This window comes from Astatotilapia calliptera, chromosome 16 (genome assembly GCF_964374335.1).
Source record: "Astatotilapia calliptera chromosome 16, fAstCal68.1, whole genome shotgun sequence".
NCBI lineage: Eukaryota > Metazoa > Chordata > Actinopteri > Cichliformes > Cichlidae > Astatotilapia > Astatotilapia calliptera.
In genome coordinates this window covers 16,660,352-16,688,119 of record NC_137437.1, presented here as the reverse complement: position 1 = coordinate 16,688,119, position 27,768 = coordinate 16,660,352, and the positions used below count along the sequence as shown (strand labels likewise).

The 27,768-nt window shown below is 41.3% G+C and overlaps 1 protein-coding gene across 3 annotated transcripts in view; it reads left to right on the top strand.

The window, feature by feature from the left end:
• Positions 1-27,768, top strand: part of col4a2 (collagen, type IV, alpha 2) — a 61,816-nt gene that overhangs the window by 17,721 nt on the left and 16,327 nt on the right. For 2 of the 3 annotated variants that reach the window (XM_080290815.1, XM_080290813.1), the window contains exons 4-16: positions 3,364-3,444; positions 23,278-23,412; positions 23,502-23,546; positions 23,887-24,003; positions 24,093-24,161; positions 24,306-24,341; positions 24,433-24,486; positions 24,587-24,622; positions 24,949-24,990; positions 27,221-27,295; positions 27,385-27,429; positions 27,558-27,605; positions 27,694-27,729. In XM_080290815.1, the coding sequence (XP_080146941.1) occupies positions 3,364-3,444; positions 23,278-23,412; positions 23,502-23,546; positions 23,887-24,003; positions 24,093-24,161; positions 24,306-24,341; positions 24,433-24,486; positions 24,587-24,622; positions 24,949-24,990; positions 27,221-27,295; positions 27,385-27,429; positions 27,558-27,605; positions 27,694-27,729 (819 nt within the window). Of the gene's footprint in view, positions 1-3,363; positions 3,445-20,784; positions 20,935-23,277; positions 23,413-23,501; positions 23,547-23,886; positions 24,004-24,092; positions 24,162-24,305; positions 24,342-24,432; positions 24,487-24,586; positions 24,623-24,948; positions 24,991-27,220; positions 27,296-27,384; positions 27,430-27,557; positions 27,606-27,693; positions 27,730-27,768 lie in introns of those variants that run through there. The other variant, XM_080290814.1, reaches the window with a different exon arrangement.

Sequence of the window (27,768 nt, the reverse complement as noted above, 5' to 3'; positions counted from 1 at the left end):
TGTGTGCAGACTCTGATGAGCTGATCTGCGCTCTGATGCTCACTGGTCTTTGTGGAGCTGAATTAAACAAGATAAGCAAAATTTCCACAACAAACCCTAGGCACAATAAAGCAATTGTAAAAAGATCGACAAGGAAGTTTGTGAATCTAACCAACTTTATCATCTTAAATTTACCTCGAGGTCTGCTACCCTTGATGCCACCTAAAATGGCCATGAACACCACCAGCTGCTCTGCACCAGTCCAACATAGTTCATTACTGTAACTCGAATTGTGTTTTGCAAAACACAATTCAGCAACACATCATGTGTAGATCCAATATCTGATATCTGATTTGCTTTGAAAAATTCTTACCTTTCCTTGCTTCTTCCTCCCCTCACCCCCAACCAGTCACAGTGGCTGGCTGCTGCTCCCTGAGCCTGGTTTTGCCAAAGGTTTCTTCCTGTTAAAAGGGAGTTTTTCCTTCCCACTGTCACCAACTGCTTGATCATACGGGGTCGTGTAATTTGGGGGGTTTCTTTCTAATACTGTTGGGTCTATGCCAAACAACATAAACCCCATTGAGGTGACTGTTGCTTGAAGTAAATTGTTGCTGTAAAATATATCAGAATTGAATTTGTCTTTCTTACTGTCTCAGTGCGCCCCAGGGCAGCTGTGGCTACAATTTAGCTTGCCATCCCCAGTGTGTGAATGTGTGTGTGAATGGGTGAATGACTGAATGTAGTGTTTTGGGTCCATAGGGACTAGTAAAGCGCTATACAAATACAGGCCATTTACCTTTTTTTCTTTTTTTTTACCATTTACGACACTGGGATGACATTATTTGGTAACATCAAAGAACTCATGCGACACTAATATGTATTAATGTGCTTATCAGATTTGATTGCTCATTAATTCAAGGTGATGGAACGGCAGATCATTTCTCTCCATGCGTAGGCCATGCTGCATGGTGGTCTGGATTTATCCGTTACTTTTCTTATATGGTGTGATCTAGTGCAACATTTCATATGGTAAATAGGGAATTGTTGGTTTTTGTCTTCATATGTTACTATTTGTGCTACTATATTCTGTCGATTGCTTCTTAAAAGAGATCCCATGTCCATCAGCAGTAGGAGTAGTAGATTTTAAATATTACTTAAATCTACAACAAATTAATGCTTTGCACTTCTTCTTTTATGCTTTTCGAAAAACAAATGAACTACACCACAGTTATTTTGGAAGCACATGACTTTTAGAGGCAAGTCTAGAGACAGCTTGGCTGTGTCCAAACACAGTGAGCCCAAACACACTTTGGGATAGCGTTGCTATCAACTTACTGGTTTAGTGAAAGTATGTTGCATTTGTTTTTTTCTTAATATAATTTGAGACAAGCATGTCTCAGTATTTTTTGATATGATGAGTTATTGTTCCACTATTTCGAGTGGGATTGAACAGATACAAACAAATGCACCTGCACATTATCATGAACTCAGTTTCCAAGGCGTGCAAAAGCTATGGAAAAGGTGATTTGACAAACTGCGGGTTATTGTGACTGTGGGTGGAGAAAACAGGATACTGTAGCGCAATCCTATTGTCCTCTGCTGAAACGGCCATCAGCTATTTTGAGCCTGTAACCTAAGGTTGAATTGATAGTGCATTGCTCCACAATGTGTAATTGCCTATATGGGACCCATTCCTTTGTGAGTCTATCTGGAGATGACGCAATCTATTGTCTGTGCTTTTGGACTTCCACCCTAATGTGGAGAAAGGTCATTCCATGACTCTATTACATCCTTATTCTGATTGAAATCACCTTCCTTTTTCATGTCTCTTTTCCTAAAATTAAAAAAAAAAATTCCTGTCATACAGGTAATCCCTCTGCATGGGATTGATTGATGTGGATATACTGCGTTTCAAATAATCAGATGAAATGTGGGGCATAAGGAAAGCATGCAGTTTGCTGGAGTCTGACACCACATGCAGGCTAAATTAAATCCATTGAGGCATCAAACAGTGGTTTGAAAGGAACTCCTCAGATCCACTGATTGTTAACAAAGAAATGCAGCCTTGTGCATTCCATAAGGGAGAGGAAGAGGGTCTTTTTGTTGGAGATAGGGGACCAATAAAGGACGATGCCTCTATGGTAAAAGAAGGTCTTTGTGCATGAACAAGGTCTCAATGTGGCCTTTGTAAATAGGGCTGCTGGGATCGGCTGTCAAACTAAGGAGGAGAATCATTCTGATTCTTTATCTGCCACTTTGTTGCCATTGTGGGCATAAAGTGCTCATTTAGATTTTTTTTTTACGACAGAGAGGGGGGATATTGAGGCATTTGAGGCCTAAGCAGGCTATGGTATGGGTGTGTGGGTGGAGGACGTAGGTAGGGAGTGTGAGACGTCATGAAATACATCAGCTACATGGCAGTTTCTGTAACATCTGTATGTGCTACTAAAATGCCACTGAATGGCCTTTTACCCTAGTTCCCTAAACATTGCTACCTTGGAGTTAATACAGCAACCAAGCCTTCTGTGTTGGTTTGATTTGTTTTACTCTCGGCCTTGCTGGGTAGAAGTTTAATGGAACATTTTAAACTGCTCTATTCATATCATACAGTTCAATGGAAGCAGTGCTGGGTGCTTTAAGGCATCACAAATGAACTTAAAAATATATAAAAAGAGCAGCTGAATTAGTGATCTCAAATTGAGCAGATTTTTTTAAAGTCCACGTTTTGAGGTATCGAGGCTTGAGGTGTGGTTCTGTACATGTTATGTTGTGTTCATGGTTTTGTCGGGAGTTCAAATGTTTCTGCTTCAGAGGCAATATGTGCTCGAATTAGACTGTGAATGGGGATTTTATTCAAAACACAAGATAAATGTGAAGTTGTATCAGCCTCAGCTCTGACTTGATTAATGCCTCAAGCTTTCTCAGTTAGCTTAGGGTCTTGCCACCTCTGACCTGTGGGTTGGCAAAGCTGGGGAGTGGCTACTTTCACTTTCTTTCTTCTGGTCTGTGTTGTGCTTGTGTCATGTCTAGGACAGATGAGCCTGTGATGGTGGGTGGTTTGGTTGGTATGCAGACATCTAAGGGCAGATTGTTCCCGTCTGTGGCTGGACCCAGCTTCTTCTCCTTCTTTTTTTTTTCTCATAAACAGACGACCATCCATTATGAATGAATGTCCTCTGTGACTCATTCGAGCCATTTCCAAAATACCCTTTCTGCAGAAAACACTTAGATACACAACTGTGCAGACAGTAGTATACACAGTCATCCGTGCTGATATAACAGAGGTGCTGGTGTGATCAGCAGCGTACACAAACACAGATAGTCACTCCTGAAGTGCACAATATGTAATGTGGGCTTTTTTTTGTGTGTTTTGTTTTTTTGCAGGGTGGGAAGAAGCACAATGTCCCCTGTGGTGGAAGAGACTGCAGCGGAGGCTGTAAATGTTTCCCAGAGAAGGGTGCCAGGGTAAGTTTCCTACATTAACTACTGTTCCAAGTAGCTCTGCAAAGACCGCTCTCTCCCTCCCTCTCTGTCTCTGTCTTTTCCCTTTTTATTTTCAGTGTTAACCAGCTCTACCAGCTGCTTTTCAATCTGGAATACCATTTAAGGCCATGATCACACATGATGGTGTATTTAAGTCTCAGGAAACGATGAACTGACAGGCTGCATAGGGGCCAGTATAAAATAAATATGATTTTCTCTAACCTATGAATCCTGTGAAAATCAGGGCTGTAAATGAACCCCCAGCAAGTTCCCTTTAATTGGACCACAAGCATCAATTCAACTTTGAATAAATATCAGGTTAGCCTGATATTTGGGTGCTGTGGATGCACAGCAGCCACGATGGGGTAATAACCCTTGTGTCATGTGAGGTGGTCACTGTTTCCAGCTCAACTCAACATCAGTGTCATGCCCGATCATAGCCTTCTAGTCATGTTGTGGGGAATCAAAGTGTCACAACAATGCAAAGTTAACATATCAGATAATCAGTCTATTAAGACTATTTCACCGTATGGAGGATCGCACTGCTGTAAGTCATTAGTTTGACATATTTATCACCCTTTCTTCTAGTCTAAGAGTTGAATTTCACATCATTAACCTCTGTGAAAGAAAAGGTCAGAGAGGAAGAAGAAGTGTCTGAAGTGAGGGAGAGCAAAAGAGAAAAATGAGAGAGGGTTTTAAATCAGAGAGACAGACATAGACTAAACACATTGAGATAACACGCTCAGAGCGTGTCAGGGGTTTCTGCATGACTAAATGCTGTTTTTGCTTCTGACACATGCTGCACAAATCATCAGATGGCTTTCTGATTATTACACCAGGGGCTTTACCTTCTTAAAATATCAGTGCTTTGAAAAAACCAGCGTCTACTTTCCACAGCAAACGAAAACACATATTTGGGTGTTGAAAGAGACGGGATTTCATTTGTTCTGCAAAAAAGTTTTTTTTAATAATAAAGCAGTTGGATTAAGTGGGATGTAAAGATATGCTTCATGGGTTATCTGAGCTTCCACAAGCTTAGAGAGGAATCAACATATATTCCTCTAAAATCTTAGTTACATACTGAGCTCATCCGGAGATCCTCAAACAAGGATCTGTTGGTTTAGAACTGTGACCTGAGATCATTTTACTAACAAAACCACAGTATTTCCCCATCTCAGTTAAGTGTTTTTGTCTCCTTCACCTAACCACAGATGTGCACTCAAATCTCTGTCCTGGGCTCTGTTCACCCACATCCATCATAGCGACACAAGTGTGTTCAAGTTCATAAATGTTCATTTACCCCCCTGTTAAAGTTCTCCCTGAACACCATCCTGCCCATGAACGCATTTTTAAATACTCAAAAGACATTTCGGATTTTTGTGCATTTCAAAGACGAACTTTCCAGATGATTAACTGGCCAGCTTCCTTTTGTTTCTCTGTTCTTCCGAAGACTGCTCGTAGGATCCATAAATGTCCCAGCTTAGCTCTCTAATGTGGTGAAGACCATTTACTGAAAATCCAGACTTGTAAAACCTCCCCCTTGCGAGAAAGAACACCTCCTGAGGGAGATGACAACAGGACCTGACAACAGGAATTTCATGCAACTTGACTTTGGCATCCACTAAGAATTTACCAGACCAGCTTTACAGTTGGTCTGACCTTTGCTGTGGATGCAGGAAAGCCTGTAAGAAGCCAGAGCGGGAACTTCCACATTCCGCGTCTGAAGGATTCATAAGTCTGACGATCAGCAGACCACTTTGGCTTCCTCCTGTCTTTCACTGATTTACTGTGCCAACCAGGAGCGAAGGAAAAAACTGTCATTGTCCAGTGCTGCTGTAAGTGCTAAGACAGTGAGTTGTTTTCCTTCCTTGGCATAGTTTGTGCTTCGACTGTAAAAACAAGAAAAAATATCACAGATCAGACATCCTGGTCTGCGAGAGATGAACTACACAAACATTCGCCAAAGACAAGCGGTCTCTAAGCCAGAGGAAACTAGACTCCACTTCCAAGAACACAGGCATTTTACGTTGTCCTTGTTTTTGTTTTGTGCATATTTAAAGCTTAAATTTCCTAAATTCGAAGAGTTTTGTACATATTGTAACACATCCAAAATGTTGCAGAGGTTTTTGCTTCACCCCAGTTGTTGCACTTGTCTATGAACACACTAGAAACTAACGTAGGTAGGCCCCCTCAGATCTGTTTCTCCCTCCTGCATCTCGTTCCAAAAACATTTCTTCCGAAAACGTCCCCCTGAGGCAAGTCATGGAGAAGAGCGCTTCACTGAATGGGTCCGAGTCATCCTGTGCAGCTGTCTGCTTTGGCTGCGATTTCACACAGCTGTCGCGATTGGGCAATGGTTGTTAACAGAGAAATGGCGGCCATTTGCGTCAACATGATGCGTTAGTGGAGCAGAATCCTTTTTTGTCCAACTTCTCCTGTGACATCAGTGTTGTTTGTGTTCTAGTTTTAAGAAAATAAAAATTGAATCTCAGATTTCATCACAGGACTAAACAAATGCCAAAGCCTCACTTCGGTAACGTTTGTACGCCATCGTATTTGCCAAACCAGGACGTGTTTGTGAAACTGCATGCTGTGTGTGTGTTTTATACCTCACATAATCCTCATATTTTAAAACTTGTTGACTAAATTTATAAAAACCGACTTAATATTTAATTCAGTATGACCCAAAATGAATAACTGAGCCCATGAACTCAGCAGGAAAGTGTTAAGTCGCATCAGAAAACCGTTTACCCTTGGAGCAAAAGTCTTCTTCCAACCATAACTATCGCCATCTGGCGGCTTCAGATAGAATGGAGGTTTTAGATGCTATCTTTTAAGATAAAAACAGAAGATGAAAGCAATGCAAAAGGGAAACAATAAAGTTAAAGTTCAGACAGACATGAGAGACAGAGAGAGCGTGAGAGAGACTCAAAGAATGAAAGAGATTCTGGGTTAGACTAAATATGCTAATTTCAGGGCTTTTCTGAGAGCGGAGACGGCGTGCTTCCAAAAGTCCTCATTGTTCTTTTGCGTCATTAGTGGATTTTTTTTTTCATTTCCAGTCATGAGAATGGTAATAAAATTGGCAAATAAGTACCCTAAATTTTAGTAATGAGGAAATAAGTTAGGACCGCAAAGCGTTTGAAGTAATTCCCAAGACTTGGCTTTATAACCGAGGAACATGAGCACAAGTGTAATCACAGTGTGATCAAATAAAGGTGTAAGCAGTTGTGCAAGCTAGTTGGGGTTATAAAGAATCCATTTTATGGTTTTGAATGCCTCGAGAACCAGGATGACATTAGAAACTGAACACACATGCTCACTTTTAACAGATCACTTATATGTTTAGTGCTGGGAGGGATGAACATGGAGAAACACGTGCATCGAAAAGAAAAAAAAGACAAGCCACGATTTGGAAACCATTAGAGGCAGTATGCTGGGAGACATGGTGTCCTTTCCACCATAAGAAACACTGTTATGTGTTGAAGAAGGAAAGGAAATGACATATTCTGAGGAAACTGAGCACAATGACAGTCCACTGATCTTTTTTTAATATAGACGCCCTCTGTGTCGGTGGGAACAAGTTGGTCTCTGTTTGGTTTCATCTATAAATGGTTAAGATTTCCTCGTTCCATGAAAACAAGTGCATACCTACATTCTTAATCTAGTACCCGAGCCTGTTTTATACTTTCCTGTCTGCTTAGGGATGGCCACTGACAGGAATGCTGCAGGCGTCATCATCATTTTGTGACTCCTCAATATCATGACATTTGCACACACTTTCATGGTAAAAGCAAGGATGTGTTTCTTGCACCTTGTCTTCAGAATAAACTCTTGAACTTACATAATTATGAACTCTATTTGAGCTCTCAGAGCTGAATTTTTCAGCAGTGGTCAGTAACACAGATCAAACATGACTGCCTAAATGATAGGAGGATATGGGAGGTGAGTTAGTGAGCATATTTACTGGCAGAGGTATCTTTCCAGTATATATTAGTAACATGCTGTAGCTTCTTACATGATTTGTAATGGCAGTTTTTCCTCAAACCTGCAATCAGGAGCCTCATCCATGCCCGCAGTCCCTCTCCACTGGCCCTGACCTTGTCAAAGAAAGAGCTACTAACTGTGGAGTAATGGTGCAGTAGATGGGAGGGGAGGGAAGCAAAAACCTGTTGCTATCACTAAAACTCTTGGATGGGAGGATTTTATTTTCCTAAGATTCTTGGAAAGAGGAATTCAGCAGGGATCACAGGTTGCGAGTGCCCTGTGTGAAAGAGCCTGACAAACAGACAACAACCACCTGTTGTATGTAGCTGACACATGGTTACAAAATAATCCAGACTCCAGTTTTTTCATCGTTGTCACACTTAAATGTTTCAGGTCATTAAAGAAATTTTAACATTAGACAAGGGTAAGGCAAGTAAAAACAAAGTGCAGTTTTTAAATGATGGTTTCATTCAGAATTAGCTATCCGAACTTTCACCGCAGAAAGAGAACTCTGATGGACAACGAACAGGACAAAACATGCGGTCTATAATTCACGTAATGAACATCACAAGATCAAATCATATTTTTCTAACCAAGTCTCTCTCTGGGTCTGCAAAAACAAAAATGTCTCCTTCTTGTTTTTTTTTTGTTTTTTTACTGACCCGCTGTCCTCTAACCAGACAGGGTCCAGTTTTAGGAGCCTTAAAACGTGTCTCACTCTCACGTTTTGGGAAGATAACTGCTTTTAGGAATGGGATGTCTATTGTGTACAAAGGAGGGCCTCGTGTACACATACTGTGCACATACATAAAGGCAGGGCGAAACATCAACACTGACGCATACTTACTCATATACCTGTATAAATTAAAAAGTATTGCAGTGAGGAAGATATTGATTGATTCCTTAGTGACAGAGTCCTCCTTGAGTCTCGCCAGTTGGCAGCAAATGTGGGAAAAGGGAGGTTTTTGCTACTTATTTTGAAACCACTATCTTTAAAAAAAAAAGGGGGGGGCAGGGACCAAAATAACTTTAATTTCAGTCATTTCTGTGTGAGTACGTCCTCAACAGGTCATCAGTTAATCACAGGACTAACACAGAGAGACAGAGAATCATTCAGGCTCACGTTCACACCTACAGCCAATTCAGAATCACCCATAAACCTAAAAAACATGTCTTTGTTTCCATAATGGTGGAGTGAAAATGTACCGTTTGGAGAAAAACATAAAATAAAGGACATCTAACCCCTTTATTTTAGTGACCAGCTATATATAGTATACTAATAAACACAGATAAGATGAGAAAGAGTCCAATCTTAACAGAACAGTTTACCTTTCAGTAGTAAATCTAACTACGGTATGTACTAAATTCCAAGAAGAAATATTTCCTTGTGTTCTAGCAAGAGTGTTCATTTTTGACTTTGTCCTGAAGCTTTACCAGCTTTTATTCTTGAGCACATGTACATAGTAACTTACGGTGGCCCTGAGAGGCCAAACAGACTGCAGCTTAAGAAAACACCAGCAATAAGAACAACGCTGCAAAAGCAACGGAAATAGGAAAAAACAAAACAGAAATAGGAAAAAAACAGATTTCCAAAAGCACAAGGGAAGTGTTTCTGGGAAAGCAATAACCCTGACGGACCAGTTGCAGGAAACAATATATGCCACCGTAGTAACTTCTGTTACAGGACAGAAAAATCTGCTATTGGCAGTTACACTCAACAAAAATATAAACGCAACACCTTTGTTACTGCTCCCATTCCCCATTGGATGGACGTAGAGACCTAAAATTCATTCCAGATACACAATATAACTATCCCTCCCAAACAGTGGTCACAAATCAGTCCAAATGTGTGGTAGTGGGCACATCTGCTATATTGAGATAATCCATCCCACCTCACAGGTGTGCCACATCAGGATGCTGATCTGACATCATGAGTAGTGCACAGGTGTACCTCAGACTGCCCACAACAAAAGGCCACCCTGGAATGTGCAGTTTTTTGCGCTATTGGGGGTCTGGGGACCCAGAACCAGTCAGTATCTGGTGTGACCACCATTTGCCTCATGCAGTGCAACACATCGTCGCATGGAGTCTATCAGATTGTCAATTGTGGCCTGTGGAATGTTGGTCCACTCCACTTCAATGGCTGTGCGAGGTTGTTGGATATTCGTGGGAACTGGTACACGCTGTCGTATACGCCGGTCAAGCACATCCCGAACATGCTCAATGGGTGACATGTCCGGTGAGTATGCTGGCCATGCAAGAACTGGGACATTCTCAGCTGCCATCTGCCCTGAACAATGTGAACCATGATTCATCTGTGAAGCGCACACCTCTCCAACGTGCCAGATGCCATCGAATGTGAGCATTTGCCCACACAAGTCTGTTACGGCGACGAGCTGGAGTCAGGTCAAGACCCCGATGAGGACGACGGGCATGCAGTTGAGCGTCCCTGAGACGGTTTCTGACAGTTTGTGCAGAAATTGTTTGGTTGTGCAAACCAATTGTTCCAGCAGCTGTCTGGGTGGCTGGTCTCAGACGATCTTGGAGGTGAACCTGCTGGATGTGGAGGTCCTGGGCTGGTGTGGTTACACGAGGTCTGCGGTTGTGAGGCCGGTTGGATGTGCTGCCATATTCTCTGAAACGCCTGTGGAGACGGCTTATGGTTGAGAAATGAACATTCAATGCACGGGTGACAGATCTGGTTGACATTCCTGCTGTCAGCATGCCAATTGCACGCTCCCTCATTGCTTGTGGCATCTGTGGCATTTTGCTGTGAGACAAAACTGCACATTCCAGGGTGGCCTTTTGTTGTGGGCAGTCTGAGGTACACCTGTGCACTACTCATGATGTCAGATCAGCATCCTGATGTGGCAAACCTGTGAGGTGGGATGGATTATCTCAATATGGCAGATGTGCCCACTACCACACATTTGGACTGATTTGTGACCACTGTTTGGGAGGGATGGTTATATTGTGTATCTGGAATGAATTTTAGGTCTCTACGTCCATCCCATGGGGAATGGGAGCAGTAACAAAGGTGTTGCGTTTATATTTTTGTTGAGTGTATTTAGTAAACAAGCTAAGAAATCCTGCTTTTTTCTGCCTCAGTCTGAATTCAAAAGTTCACTTTTTCAATAAATTTAAAGAAATTAAGTAAATTCTTCTGTCATCACTGGAAAGTCCATCTACACGGCATGAGAAGGGAACAACAGAAGGATTAGGAATTATTTGGACAGATGCATAAAACCTCTGGCAAATTGAACTCATTCAAAGGTCATGTTTCCTCATCATGGAAGGAAATCACAGTCTTATGAAATTAATTTTCACTATAGGTTGTTGGCCTTGGTAAGAAGACACTCCCTCCTAGTGCTCTTTTAGTTGCCATCTGTAGCTTGACTGTGTTATCACCAGCCAACACATGGTTTGAGTATACCTAAGGACAAATTACCTTGAGATATTCTGTTTCATGTTGCTGCTGGAACTGTGAACTTCAGCATACTTTCACCCTTTTTTCTAAAATTTTGGACATCAGAGTCACTTTGTGTCTTGAAATAAGCCTCATACCAGTTTTGGGACAATTATTTTCCAGTGGACACTTTCCGGTGCCGTCCATCCCCTGCTGAGTTACACTGAAAAGGACATTCAGACTCGCACCACGATCACATCTGTCTGGACTGCAATCTCATGATAGGAACGCGGGGTCAGGAATTGTTATGGTTGGCGATGAAAGGTCTCAGGGCTGTAGGAAAAATGTGACCAGTTTTTCTGGGTCACAGCAACGATGCCATGTGTTCTCCATCAGGCCTTGTTGTGAAACCTACACTGGGGGTGGGCTGCTGAGGAAACTATTAGATCTCCTCCAAGTAGTTTCATATTTATTCCTACAGCATTTTCTAAGACAAATACATGTCCAGAGATGTGAGAAATTTGGCCCCACATCGCAGTGTTTCAACATGTGCTCAGTGGTTGTGTAAATGTTGTGTAATATATGAGTACTCCCCCCCCCCCCCCTATAACCTAAGGTCAAGGTACATTCCCATCCTTTACTCATACTCAGGCTCTCAAATTGCTATAATTTACCGTAAACCTATGCAATAAACTATTAAGTGAGTAAACCACACACACATGCATGGATCTTTGCCCTATCCACCAAATGCAGCTGAAATGGCAGCGGGTGCTAGATTCCCACGTGGGAAAATGAAGAAAGAAAAAAAATCTTCCATTCTTCAGTTCAAATTGGATTCTGGGCTCAGCCAATTGGAAATTTTTTTGCAGGTGCAGAATGAGACCCTGAGGATTACATGGGTATCCCTGATAGTTATTTGACTGGCTGACCGCCACGTCAGCTAAGGCCAAGATCACAGCTGGGAGTTTGACTATAAATCTAATTTAGCAGATCTGGAACCTTCTATTTCTGTGTCTTTTTTTGTTAGTATTTAACTATTCATCAGCACTCATAACATTTATGAAAAATGCTATATCCATTAAGCTAAAACATACACACAATACACAGAGGTTACAACAATTATTTTTAGGATTTTCTTTGTCTAACTGTAGATTTGGTTAGCCAAACAAAAGTTAAGAGTGGTGTTATTCAGCTAATGGGATAATAGTTGTGCCAGTTCCAACCTCCTCCTGCCCGCCTTCTGTTCTCTGAGATCTAAAGCAGGTGGACGCACAATCCAATAAACACAGTCAATTTTACTGGCTCGGAGTGGACTCACACGTTTCCAAATATCATGAAAAAACACTCAAACGGGGGCGGGAGACTTCCAAATGTGAGCAAACGTTTATGTTTCTTACTGTAGACAAAAATCGTGAAAGTTGCAAACATATTGTTTCAGACAGAAGAAGTTGCGAGCATCTGTCCTCCAGTCTGACGAAGAGCTGATGTGCTCAAAAAGTTGGTTTTCGTGGTCCCATAAAAAAAGGTAAAACTGGAACCACACAGCGTGAAAGCATCTGTCCACAAACCAGACTGCTAAGCTAGCATATTTGCTTTCTATCCCAAGTACCCTTTCTGACCCTCAGGGATTTTGTCTTTGGGGATCAAACCTGGGATCTTTCACTTTGAACTCACTGGCTTGGATGAGCCCATCATAACATGCACTCCCGATGTGAATCTCTCTTTCCACTGCATCCCAAAGGTGCTCTACTGAACTGAGACCTGGTGACTGTGTTGGCTATTTGAGTACAGTGAACTCACTGCCACGCATCAAAACCAGTTTCAGATGTTTTGAATTTTGTGACATGGTGCATTATTCTGCTGGAAGCAGGATCAGAAGACAGGTACACTGTGATGATAATACCTGGGTATGCTGTGATGTTTAAATGATTCTCAGGTGGTACTTAGGGGCCCACAGTGTGCCATGTAAATATCCCCCACATCGTTACACCTCCAGCAGCCTGAACCACTGATACAAAACAGGATGTTTCCTTGGTTTCATTTTGTTTACGCCAAATTCGGATCCTACCATCCGAATGTTGCAGCAGCACCAGGGTCTCATCAGGTCAGCCATCATTTCTCAAATCTTCTAATCTTCTATTATCCATATATGCATGTATTTCTGTGAACCTGTGCTGTAGCCTCAATTTAATTTCCCGATCTTAGCTGACAGGAGTGGCACAGTGTGGTCTTCTGCTGCTGTTGCCCACCTGTTTCAAAGTTGTGACCTCAGAAATGCTCTTCTGCATAACTTGGCTGTAACAAGTGGTTATTTTAGTTACTGTTTCTTTCCTATTAGTTTAAACACATCTGGCAGTTGTCCACTGACCTCAGGCATCAACAAGGCATTAAATCCCAGAGAACTTCCGCTCACTGGATATTTCGTCGTTTTTGGGCCAGTCTCTGTAAACCCTAGAGATGGTTGTGTGGGAAATTCCCAGTAGACCAGCAGTTTCAGAATTACTCTGACCAGCCGTTGTTGGTGTGAGCCTCTCTGACACTGATAACCAAGCCATATTCAGAGTCACTTAAATCAACCTTCTGCCGCTTTGAACTTTAGCAGGTAGTCTTAACCGAGTCTACAAGCCTAAATGCATTGAGTTACTGCTATGTGATTGGCTAATGTGATACTTGAGTTAATAAGCAGTTGAACAAGTGTACATAACAAAGTGATTGGTGAGTATATAATATGGCCATTCGATAGAGTTTCCTCTTTAGACCTACCAGAAAACATTTCGAGTATACCAGAGTAGTGTAGCAGACATTGTCAGTTTTCCATTAAATGTCTTAATAACTATGAGTTTTGATAGATGTTAGCATCCCCCCTAGATAATGTTGTTAGAGCATCATGAAAATGCCCATTTTGTCCAAGCAACAGATATGTTCATCCAATCATTCCTGCGCTGGTTAGAATTAGAAGTTATGACTGCTGTTTGTACCCTACCTGATTTCTCAGTAATATGTTTTATTATCAGTTTTATTTATCAGTCATGTCAACTTTGGGGTAAAATAACTTTCTTGCTTCTATTATCGCTCGTGTGGCCTCTCAGACTGCAAATATAATTAAATATTCTGTACATAACTTTGTGCCCTGGGGTTAGACGTTGTCAGACAGCAGCGTTTCTGAGGAAATTGACTTTTCCTTTCTAAAGTTTTATACACACATGGTGCACCTTGGGAAGTCCACTGTGTGGAAGCTGTAATGGCATTATAATCATAGTGATAAATGTAACAGTGGGATTATAGGGGTGTCACACCCGGGATGGACCTCATTAGTGGCAGACATGCGGTCAGAGTGAGGCAGACACACGATACGCACACACACAGGTGGTTGATCTCTGAGGTGAGGGCAACACCTCGTTTAAGACTGCAGACCCAATATTGCTCTTTCACGCATGCATTTTCACACAAACACACAGACTGCAGCTGTGTCTGGCTCACACACACGAAGCTTGGACCGCAGATTGGAGACGTTTCATTCCTTATATATGAGGCAATGGCGCAGGTGTCGGGCCCCTGAGACCCCTGGGATAGCGCAAGGTCTGGGCTGTTCTGTTCTCAGCCTGAGATCCCCCCCCCCTCCTCTTCTCTCAAGTCTTGATCTTCACCATACACCCTTTAGCACACATGCAAGCTCTCTCTCACACTCACACAGTTTAACCAGTGGTCATTAGCAATACCCTGTATGGACTGGATGCTGTCAGATCTCTGGCATATTTGCATGCACGTGCAGAGCAAAAGAGGGACCCATGTGCATGCAGAAATTATCTCAGAGTCTAAACACATTAATTCAAATGTAAACTGGTCTTCTGTCCTGAACAAAGAGAAGCCATGAGAAACAAAACAAATGACAACAAATGACCGATGTTCCGAACGTCATCTGTATTCATCCCTCTGTTTCATTTCTTTGTCTTAGCGTAAGAGACATTTTTAGAGGATGAGTCACGGAGACCAGCTGAGAACATGAGGGTTCGAGTTTAGATGTCCTCTGAATTTTGGCTGGAGGCTTGTCTCCATTGCAGCAAAGCTTGTAACGTTCTCATGTAAAAGACCTCATTAGACTTTTGTTTTGTTTTGTTTTTTTCACATGTCGCTGCACCACGTGAACCCTTTCTTAACTCCTAATGCATCATTTTAAAACCGCTCTCATCTAAAGTGGCCATAAGGGCTTTTTAGATGCAGGATGTTTTCTTCCAGCAGGGGCTACAAAAAGCTGACCTCCCTGACTGCAGCCAGGAGATCCAAACATACGTTAATAGATATCTAAACATCATCTACAGATGTTTATTTACTCTGCCTGACTCCTCCTCAGGGTATCCAGTTCCTGGTCCCTTTCTGTCCTCCAAGCAGAGCCCCTCATCCCTGTCCACAGACCGGGCCCCGCTTCCCTCCGGGGTATCATGCATAAGGGATGCGACTCCTGAGGAAATGAGTCCAGGAAAAACGTGTCCAAGAAAAACAAGCGAGGAGGGTAACAGAAGAGGGACTGAATCAACTGAAGTATCTGAGTCCAGTTGTGGGAGTCAGAGAAAGAGGGCAGACTTCAGTGTTTACATGCTCTAAATGATTTACTCCCTAACATTAAACTTCACCATCTTTCCATTCTTCTTCTGCTCTTAAATCACTCTTTAACCTTTCTCCTCCTACCTCCCTTTTTCACACCACTTTTCCTTCCTTCTTTTCTTCTTAGCTGTTGTACTATACCCTTAATTCCTTCCCTCCATTCTTCTTTCATTCCTTTATTATAGCTGATAAGTTCAGAAGGGCTGAGCAGCTGCTCATTTCCTTCAGAGTGCTAAAAACAAAGTGAATGGGGGTGGAGTAAACCACTTGTTCTTACACTTGTCGGACACTTGAGTTAAGAGGGCCGCATCTGAGAATTGTGGATCTTTCTAAAACTAGCAATCTAACACTCACTTCCTCTCATGGAGCGATTAGCCATTTAAGGTGGTGAGAAAATAAGGAGGGTTTGGACAGTTTTAGATCCTCTGTCATTTGTTGCAGAGAGCTGTGTGATATCGTGAATGCTTTAAAGGAAAAGTTAATAATGGAGCATTAGCACCAGTAGTTATCTATTCTATATTCCTATGAGTATGAAATATGTATCCATTTGACTTTTCTATAGCCAGTTTCTGTTAAAGTTTAGACTACATTAGACTACAAATCTTGGTGGTAACAGTGAGCCACATTGATGTTTTCAGGAACAGCTGCAAAAACTTGGCTTTAGATATCTTTGATTGACATACAAATTTGTTTGTTTCCGTCAAACCCGGGCCTTAATCCATCCCCTTTCCTCAGAACCAACTGTTATTTCTCTAGCGCTGCAGACTTTCATTACTCTGGCACTCCTGCTCGAGGCAGCTTGCGTAGATACCTGCTCTCGCCAGGGAGAGTTTATATAAATGAGTGTTGTGTGAATGTAATAAAAGTCCACTCTGTAGGACCCGTAGATGTTTCAGAAGCAGGACACGGTTGTCAGCTCCCATCGTTGACGTCAGAAGGAAAAGATCGTGCTGCATAGCATCGTCCACAACAGTTTCTGTTTGGATTACGGTGTTATTTCTGAGAAGATACATTATATACAACCATCAGGAGGGCAAGCCAACTGTTAGACATGAGACATTAACAGTGTTGGTGATGGTGTAAAGGCAGAACTCAATGGATACCCAGTGTAGATGAAAAACAGACGTGGAAGCAAGTGTGGGAACAGTTCATTTGGAAAATTGCTAATATATGTGCACATGTAAGCTGCAGATAGAAGGGTTTTCATTAAACCCAGCAGCCGTTGATTATTGTTAAATATCTGCAGCATTTTGTACCTTCAGCATGACAGGAAACTAAGAATGAAACAGGAAGCTTTTAAGTAAAATTGGTACATTTGAAATTTTTAGTGGCGTTCTGTTCATTGTTAATGTCATGTTTATTGTTTTCCTCTAAGATGCCGTAGAGTTAGATAAGATAAGATAAGATAACCTTTATTAGTCCCACACGTGGGAAATTTGTTTTGTCACAGCAGGAGTGGACAGTGCAAAAGTTATGAGGCAAAAATTAGAATACAATAAGAATAAATACAGTACACAGCTGTACAGAATAGAATAAAATAAAATACTATATACAGTAGAATAAAATAAAATAAATATACAATAAGATAAAAATAGAATACAAATACAAATACTATATACAACTGAGTAAAAATACAACGATGACAGAAAGGATTATTGCACTTAGTGTTATTGCATATGTATGGATGTGTGTGCTTGATCAGTTAAAGTCTTTATTATGGAGTCTGACAGCAGTGGGGAGGAAAGACCTGCGAAATCTCTCCGTCCCACACCGTGGGTGCCGCAGTCTCCCACTGAAGGAGCTGCTCAGTGCTGTCACAGTCTGCTGCATGGGGTGGGAGATGTTGTCCATCAGGGATGACAGCTCCATAGGTTTGGTGATAATGGCATAATTTTGCATCCGTGCACCACCACACTGGGTTTATAATCATTATTCATGGAGGTTTTATAAAACTTTTGTATTCATTGTTTAGGAAACTGGGCCACACACACAGTCCTCCATTTTCAGAGGGTTGAAAGTTCACCAATTACGCACTGCGCTTACACTCATGAACCAGAAGGCCCGATTAGATTTTGCCAGAAAAACTCTGAAAAGAGGACGCATGGGTTGTACCAGAGTGATTTTAAGAGAAAATTATGGAGAAGGAAAGAAACAGCTTGTGATCTGAAGCATACCACATCATCTTTCAAACATCGTGGAGGCAGTGTTATGGCATGGGCGTGTGCAGTGTTATGGCTGCCAGTGGAACCGTGTCAGTGGTGTTTATTAATATTAATAATAGAAGTAGCAGGGATATACTCTCTGCTCGGGTTCAGGCAAATACTGCAAAACTGATAAGACTGCAGTTCACAGTCCAAGTGAATAGAGAGCCAAAGTAAAGTGCAAAAGCAGCCCAAGAGCTTCTCAAGGCAAAGAAAGGTTACAGCCTTTGATTGATTGCAATCAACTGATCTTAACCCAAATAGAGCGTGCTTCTCAGTTATTAGATACAAAATTAATGCAAAAAGAGGCCGGACAGAGGGTCTCATGGGAGGAAACGCAGTATTTGGTGATGTCATTGGTTTGTAGACTTGAGGCAGTCGTTGACAGCGAATGATTTTCATTCAAATATTAAAAACATTATGAATTTGTTTAATAAATTGTGAGGCTATGAAGAAAGGGAACATGCATAAAATCACTGCATTACTTTTGCAGTCTGAATCACATCCTGGCTGTTTGATCTAAAATCCAGTGTGGTGATGTACAGAAACCGTGAACTGTCCAGAAACTTAAGAGCCGAACTGTAACTGCTGTTCGTGTCATTGGTCATGACTTTGCTGATGATTTTTGTCTTAAAAATTCATCTTTAATTAGATGTTCTTTTCATATGTAAAATTAGGGAATCTCCCTCGTAGTTCCCAGTTTTTGCGGACGGACAAACAGATGGAATAACAGGGCAAGCTTCCGGCCAGTTGTTTATTGATTTGTTTTATTCCTCTCGGATGTCAGAGGTTTGCATATCGGGCCGTGCGTTCCCATCCTGTTCTTAATGGGTCGTTCCAAAACTGTCCACCCCAGGGGACAGTCTGGACCCAGATGAAATTTATGGTGTCAGACGGGGGAACTTTTAATAGATCTGTGGTTTAGGAATGAGAAATGTAAACACACCCGTGCACGCAGACGGGGTTACGGCATTTTATACAGCATGTGAAGAGGAGGGATTTTCTCAGAGATTTCTTGATACGAGTGATACATCATAAAGTTGCTCGCTGAAGCTTACACAGATAAAGCAGTGGAGCAGATGTGGATGCTAATATGGCAATGGGAAATCCAAAAACACATGTGAAGTGTCATACAGGCTAGATGTTTGGCAGTGGGAATGAAGCCGGAGAACGTGACTGATGAATATTTAAACTTTCCAGGTGTCACTGACATCTCTGGCTGAAGTCTGCAGCGCTGATGAGTGTGGGTGGGCATGGCCAGAGGAGAGATGACATCATGAAGTGCATAGTACACTAAATAACTGCAGCAAGAAATATGCTAAATTACCAAAGATCAGGTAGTTGCTCTTTAAGTGGCGATCCTTTTTTTGATCCTGGGACACAAAGACACAAATCACTTTTGGGGCTGGATAAGGAAGGCCACTTGGCATAAAATAATAAGAGAGCAGTTGAGTGTAGCTTTCACCTGTAGTTTCATCAATTCAGATGGTGTTCATTTAATTTCTATTTAATTTTCTATTCCACAATTTCATTGTGAACAGGTTTTAATGAATATCAGCTTCAGCTGAAGAAGCATTTCCAATGAAAACAATGCAATAAAACTGAGAGCGAGGCGCAGGGGCATTGTTAAATTTTCTTGAAAACCACCCAAAGGGGCTCAAGTAGTTCACAAAGCGAATGGGAAAATGAGTTTTTGTGTAAAAAATTATGTGAACAGCTGCTTTTAATTGTTTCTGACTGTAAGACTTCACCAAGACGAGCTGATCCACACCCGCACCTCCGCAGGTCAACAGCGCCTCATGATCAGGTGCATTGCATATTTTTGAGGTTTGCTTGTAACCTCTAGAAAGTCTCTGCTGTTGATTGAGCACAAAGGTTCTCCAAATAGATTCTGATGTGACATGTTTTAATGACCTGCTTTGTGCATGTGTGTGTGTTTGTTTCCAGTCGTGCAAATGAGTTTATGCCCCTTAAACGATGTGGGAAGTGACTGAAGCCATCAGGTTTTTATTGCTTATCACAGTTTTCCTTTTGGAATTTTTGACAACCACAGTTTCTTTGCGCGCTCTCGTTATCACTCTTTGTGTTACTGTTTTACTTTGTATTTTGTCGTCTGTATTTCCTTTCAACTCCTTTTCACCTGTTTTCCCATGTTTCAGTTTCTGTTGTTTATTTGACCCTATGAAATCTTTTCTTTTGACGACGATAATTTACACTAACTGCTACAAACTACACGTACATCTAAACCAAGGCTCTTGCTCTGGTGGTTTAGATCTGCTGTATTACCTCTAATTAGAATAATGAGGGTATTCAGCCTCCTAGTACGCCTGCTCCATGAATTTTCAAAAATCACCACATACAGCGTAGTAAGCTGTATTTAGAGTCGATGCTGTATCATCAAGCAAAAATGGGCAAAACACAGATAACACAAAGAAAGGCACAGAGCTTAATGTGAAGAATTCAGCTCAGTTCATAAAAATGAATAAAATTAATGCAGTTAGTTTAACAATTAATCTGCCGTTTGTTTGTGGGGTTTTTTTTAAAAACAAGAGGATATAATAAAAGACAAGGAGCCTAATAATACGACTGAAAGACTTAAATTTTGTAGACAGTCAAAGTGTTTTTAGTTAATAGTTCTTCTAACAACCTCCAGAGTTCACTGTTATCTGTTGTTGTGACCTCATTTGATCATTTAATAACTGAACCTGAGCCACAGTAGAAAAAAACTACATTTAGAGTGAACTCTCATAGTTGCTGCTATTATTGGTAATACTTGAGTAGAAATAACTCTTCTGATATTGACTAATGAACTTAATCTTTTGGTCTTTCGTGTATGTTTAATTCACACTACAACAGAGTTTCTGGGGAGTTCATTGCAGTATCTATTTATTTTTTTAGGTGTAGAGTATTCTAATCAGAAGTTAAAGAAATACTTGTCAGCTGTGATCCATGTTGCGTTGTGGAGCTCACGAGATCAGAGTCCAGATGTATGACGTATGTCTGTGATAGAAAGAAAACTAAAGCAGCGCAGACGGCCATTATTTCAGAGACAGGTCTCCTGAGCTTCATATTCTGCTGAAGTTATGACCAGCCTTCAAAGGGAGAGGAGTTGACAACTAAGCTGACCGGCATTGCCTGTGCATGTATTCATGGTCTCTATCAGCGGCTGATTTCTTGGTCATTCTTCCCCCGGTGGAGACAGGAAGGGCAGGCAGACTGACAAAGCAGGGGAAGAAGACATGCAAAGGGAGAACACTCGAGAGCTTTGGAGAGGAGGTGAGGGAGTGAAGGGTGGAAGTAGTGAGAGTAGATAAGAATGGGGAGTATGGATGTGTGAAGGAAATGGTACAGTGTGGAGGACCTCTCCTTAACAAGTGGGGAGGACTGGAGGGAGACTTTTTAGTGCATTTGAGAATTAAGGAGAAAGGAAATGGCGTAGTTCTACCGTCCAAATGAAATGGCTACTGTATGTGATGTGGAACAGGTGTGGTTTGTTTGCTTTACGCGAGTTTTTAACATCCCTACAACTGACAAGCTCTGACAACCACGCAACCACATCTAAAGGCAAATGTATACCTGATCCAGTTTTTCAAAGGTAAAGTGAGAAGCATTATGGTGGCATCCTTTTCACTGTACCACTCTTCTTCTTCGATCTCTAAAAATCCTTTATCGGTTCTCTTGTTAGCCCATGCTGACAGATACAAAGCAGAGCACAAAGTTTATACAAGTTTTCTAGACAAGGACCTCTCGTGCACACACACACACACATATTTGAGACAGCTATTGGTTTGCCAGAACCATTTGTCTTCAGAAAATTAGTTAATCTTCATTTCATGAGGACTATGCTTATTATCTGTGTGTATGTGCAGAGTTAATGGAAACAAAAAAAAGTAAATGTAAAATTCAGAGCAGTGTTTATCACGCTGGCCCTGGTTCAGGCTGCGTGTGAATGGTTTTGACAGGACTGTCGTCGATGCTGTGCTCTATAGGCAACACCTGCTGGGTCATCAATGTGCACAGACAAAGCACACACCTGGTTGCTTAAAAAAATCCGCCCACAGGCAAAGCGCGCACACACACACACATACACACACACACACTGGATGCACATGCTGCATGTTTACGGTTGCAATTACACGAGTTCGGCCGAGGCTTTTTCTCACACTCTCTGCATCTGATTTGAGCTTGTTTGAATTTTTGTGCGACACTATTTAGGCTCCCTGCGTTTTTATTAATTCCTTTCGGCTCGCTGGTTCTAGCTGCATGTAACGCCGCTCGAAGGACTTCTGTCAGCAGACAAACAACGTCACTGTGTTTGTTGGTTCTCACAGGGATACTGTTTGGCCTCCAAACCTTTGAGAGCACCACTTACTGACCCAGAACTCCAGGATCATACAAAAACAGCAAGTTCCCATAGTATCCCCATGCTCACGTGTTTTATGACCCCTTCTTAAAGTATTCCTCTCATATTATTCAGTTTTCTTCCCACCAATAATCGTTGACTCTGCGGGTCCATCGAGCAGCTCCCTCGAGTGTGTGAATAACTGTAATGATGCACTGTGATGAGATTAAGTGCTGTGTTTTCCATTTTTTTTAAGGGTGCCTTAACACGCCTACGTGAACAGTTATTCTGAGGTCACTTTCAGGAGATAGGAATATAAATAATAATAATAATGGAGCAGACTCTCAGCTGCAGATGCTTCTGCCTCTGGGAGGCTCTCCCAGAGAGATGCTTGCCTTTTCCCTTTCGTCACTCTGGGTATCATAATCAAATTGTTATATTTAGCTTGCAGATTAGGGGGATGTCTGCAGCCTCAAACGCTCTGAATATGGCTGAACAGCCATTTCAACTGCCCTTTCTCTTTTCATTACTGAGACATTTGACAACAGAGTCTGGCTTTATTTACATTAACTTAATCTCCTCGCTGCCCTATCGCTGTCCTAAAATAACAGTGTGCACAGCTCTTAGAAGCTCTCAGGTCCTGCACGTGCCACATTTCCAGCTGATGTTTATCATGTTTGAACTGTTTCCAGGCAGATATTTCTGTGAGTGTGGTTTAGTCTGTTCATTTAAAGTTAAAAAGAGCTAACATGAGTGAAGAGGCATGTTAGTGGGTATTTGCAGTATAAAGTTTAGCCACTGGGTGGGTGTAAAGAGAAGGGGAAAGGTACGGAAAAAGATGGGGAAGTGTATGTCTCCCCCTGGTGATCTAAACCAAAATTCCAACTGGAAGTTTGAAAAATAAAAAATAGTGTGGAGAAGAGAAACACTGGGAATTATTATTGAATCAGAATGCAGCTTGACACATTTCTGTTGCATTGTTGTGATGCTTTGGTGCCTTTGTTTTTTTTGTATCTCTTGATAACACTTGTCTTATTCTCATTATTTTGTTTCCTTATGGAATTAAAACCAGGTAAGTAAGCGATTTCTTTGCTCTCACCCTTGTTGCTAACAGAGATATGACCAGTGTTAGCTTTAACAGTCATGACTGAAACAAAAGAAGATAACTGACAATTTATTCTTAAAAGTTTTTTTTTTCATATATGAAGTTTATTTGATGTGTTGCATCCTTGACTTCAAATTTATCAACTCTGTTTTTCCTATCTTTCCAATTTCAGGGCCGTCCTGGGCCTCTTGGTCCGCAGGGCCCACAGGGGCCACCTGGGCGAACAGGAGATGAAGGCATCCAAGGCCCAAAGGGGCAGAAAGGCGACCGTGGTCGTGATGGAAACATAGGTCCTAAAGGAGGCGTGGTAAGTGCTCATGTCTCATCTCTGTAAACTATTAAACACATGACAATGACAGCTATTTTGTTTAATGTGCAATTCTTGTTGCTCCACAGGGAATGACTGGCATACCTGGCTTCTCTGGCATCAACGGTATTCCTGTGAGTACACCATGCTGTCGGGATGAACGTTGTGGGAGAGTGTTCAGTTTAATTGAATTCAAAATAATGTATACAACACCAAATTAGACCAACAGTTGCCTCAGTGCACTTATTGCATATTGTAAGGTAGACCCTACAATAATACATGCAGAGAAAAACCCAACAATCATATGAGCCCCTATGAGCAAGCACTTTGGCAACAGTGGGAAGGAAAAACTCCCTTTTAACAGGAAGAAACCTCCAGCAGGACCAGGCTCAGGGAGGGCGGCCATCTGCCGCGACTGGTTGGGGTGAGAGAAGGAAAACAGTGTTGATTCTGCTTGTGTCGCTCTCTCTGCAGGGACACCCAGGACAAGCTGGGCCCAGAGGGAAGCCAGGTGCAGATGGCTGTAACGGGACTCATGGAGATTCAGGGGCACCAGGATTTCCCGGCTCTCAAGGCTCCCAAGGTTTTCCTGTGCGTAATGCCAAGTCTGCTTAGATAGTTATTAATACAAAGAGACTGATGTCCCGTAAGTTACTGTATATTTTGTTTTCAACTCTCAGGGACAACCAGGCAGGAAAGGAGAGAAGGGAGACAATCTGGAGATCAGTGTGTACATGCGGCGATTCAGGGTGAGAAAGAGGACTCCACACCAAACCTGCCTTTTCTTAAGGAGAACATCCGAGTGTAACACATTATATTCATGGCGTGACAAGACTTAATCCATATAATATCAAACTTACTAACTTTATGCATCTTTAACCGTCCCTCCTCAGGGTGATCCCGGTACACCAGGATTTGATGGAGCATTTGTAAGATCCTTTAACGAACCTAGAAAATTACTTTTATCTGGTTGCAGTGTCCCCCAAAGATCTGCGATTTGATCCTTTTTTTTTTATTCAGGGGTTTCCAGGAGATCCAGGGTCAAGAGGTTACAGAGGCGTGCAAGGACCAAAGGTTCACATCTTTCAATTCATTAGTTTAGTTGTTATTTTATAGTTTCAGACCTGTTATTATGTAACGTGATTGATACGAATATCCTTCTGTCTTCTCCCAGGGTCCCCCAGGTCCTCCAGGTCCTCCTGGACCAAAGGTAAGGCAGCAATATTAAATAAACACTTATGTAGACACGTCATTAGGCTTTTTGCCTTCAGAATTGTCACAATTTTTCATTGCATAAATTCAACAAGGTGCTGGAAACATCCCTCAGAGATTTTGCTCCATAGTGATATGATAGTATCACACATTTATATCTGAGCAGATTGTCATGTCTTCATTTTTGAATACATGCTGGCATGTGATTGGCTGATTAGATATTTTAATTAATGAGCACTGGATAAAGTGCACATAATGAAGTGACCAGTGAGTGAATGTAATGTGTTTAAAATAAACATTCAAATTATGTTTTCTTTCTGACAGGGTACGATGACCAGAGTCATTAAGGGACTCAGAGGAGATCTAGTGAGTGATCATTTGTGTGTGTGTGTGTGTGTGTGTGTGTGTGTGTGTGTGTGTGTGTGTGTGTGTGTGTGTGTGTGTGTGTGTGTGTGTGTGTGTGTGTGTGTGTGTGTGTTGCTACTTCAATAACTGTAAATGTGTGAAAAACGTATATGCATCCCAGTATTTTTTCTTTTAATTCCTGAATATTTGTCTGGCAGCTACATAAATACAGATTCATTTTCAAACTGGGGACAGATGTTGGTGAAGTGTTAGCAGCACAGCTACAGAAGCAATTCTGCTCTAAGAGTGTGAGGTAGTGATCGATTTTTAAAAGCTTTTATAGGGAAAATATCCAGTGTTACATCATAAAACAATGAAAATCAAAGAAAAAAGTTTTTTTTAAAAAAAGGTATTTTGTAGTAAATCTATCTTCTAAGTCGGACTGTGCAACAGTCTGGTGGCACCACTGATGTCTTTATATTTGTGTTGCAAGAAGCTAGAGGTTGTTTTGTTTTTCATTATTAAAATAGTCTTGAACAAGAGTTCACCAGGCTCTCTGAAATTTATTAATTTATTTATTTATTTATTTATTTGTTTGTTTGTTTGTTTGTTTGTTTGTTTGTTTGGGACATTGGCTGCGTTTTCACTCAATCTCCTTACCTGACCATTTTCAGAGGAATGTGGTTCTGTTTTTTAGTCAATTAGACATAAAAAAGACACCTAACAGCAGTGAGGCAAGTAAAGGTGGACCCAAAGTGGCTTTAACGCAGAAATCTCTTCAAAACATTACACTATGACACTCGGCGAACTCTGGAGCGTAAACTAACCCAGTGTTTCCCAACCTTTTGGAGCCACAACACATATTTCACATTGGAAAAATCACACGGCACACAAGCAAACAAAAATGTCACAAAAAGTATATTTATTGAAATATAATGAAAATTTACTCTCATTTTACTTACTTGGTGTGAACCCTGGGCCTGTTTAGTTGAGCCAGGTCAGACTAATCACATCATCTTCAAATAATTATCCATCGCCATTACCTGTGACGTTGTCTCACTCGCAGCATGGCTATGTACTTTTGTATTTCTTAGTCGCCTTCTTCTGTTTTACTGGCAGTTGCCAACCAATGACTGTAGAAAACAGTCTTTTCTGTTGGCTACCCACCTAACTGTAACAAGCAGCTGTACTGCCCTCAAGTGGAAGATAATGTAATTGTTCTGCCTGTCACTACACACCATTCACTTATAATACCAATCAGGTGAAGTTGGATAATCTTCACACAGTGGTTGGGAAACACTGAATTAACCTATACGTCTGTAATGGGACGCAGAACACACAGGAAACACAGCTTTATGGGAAGGTTTGACAACAACATAACCAAGAACAGAGGAAGGCTGAACACTTAAATACACACAAGGCAATAAGGCACAAAAGCAACACCAGGGAACACAACTGAATAGAATCTACTAATAAGACGGAGGGAACAAAACTGAACGTGAAGCACATGAGACGAAGACTAGCAAAATAAAACAGGAAGTGACAAACAAAGAGACAGACTAGACAAGACAAGACTCAGGAAACACAGGCTGGCTAAAAAAAAAGTAACAAAAAACAAAAGCCAGAACACTAACTGGAAATAGAAATTTACAGAAACTCAAGGACTCAATCACCATCAAAGACGTAGTGCTCCAGCAAAACCAAAAACATAACTACAAGAACACCGAAAACGCAGCAGCAAATCTCTTAAGCCAGAACAAAGAATAAAAAACTCAAAACACTGTGTCAATGACACAGGAGCCATGACACTGTTGTGTTTACACATAACAGAAGATGTAGCAGAGAACCAACTGTAATGGTATGTTTAGGCACTTTGTTACTAACAACCTGCCACAAAATCACATCGTTTGTTCCTTTTTCTTTGAATGAATTTATGAAGAAAAATGCCAAAGATAAAACAGTTTGCCAGGCATAACAGTTTGGGGTTTATTTTGCATCAGTAAGGTTATTACCAAATAAATATTACGTGTCATATCTCAGCAGGATGTCCTTAAAAATTTTAAGAAACTGGACTAGTGGAGGACAAAATAGGATGCCTGCAGGAGGTGAACAAAATTCATATCTTTAAGAAACAGGCTGGCTGTAAAGAAGCCATTCTTAAGAAAGGGGAAACGGCGAGAAAAGGATGAAGTATAATATATTTTTATATTTTTGCTGCTAACAGTTCTGTGTATGTATGCTCTCACCACAGGGAGAAATTGGACCCCCAGGGCCTCCAGGAAACGATACACATGAGCAAGTTCTGTTCAATGCAACTGAATTTCAGGTCCTCATTTTTGCTCATAAACCTTTGAAGATAAAATAAGAGGGAGCGTCACAAGCACTAACATATATCATAAAAATACTTTGTTTTAGGGTCATCCTGGAGACAAAGGTGTAAAAGGAGAAAGAGGGGCGCTGGTATGTTACCACTAATGACTCATCATACACATTTAGATCACAAACACAGATATAACACATCCACGTAAGTGCGATGTTCATCATTATTATTATTTCTAATTAACTGGATTTATTTTGTGTGATTTCAGGCAGACAACAAAGGAGAGCGTGGAATAAAAGGAATGCCTGGACCACGGGTTAGCTCAGCATACTTCTAAACATGCTATCAAACCACTTTCCTTTGTCCTGCTGTTATGTCATCTGCTGCTTTGGTTTCTGTTCTAGGGTCCACCTGGTGCAAATGGAAGACCTGGACGAAAGGTAAAAAGAGATGTCACGTTATGGTTGTATTCTTAAAAT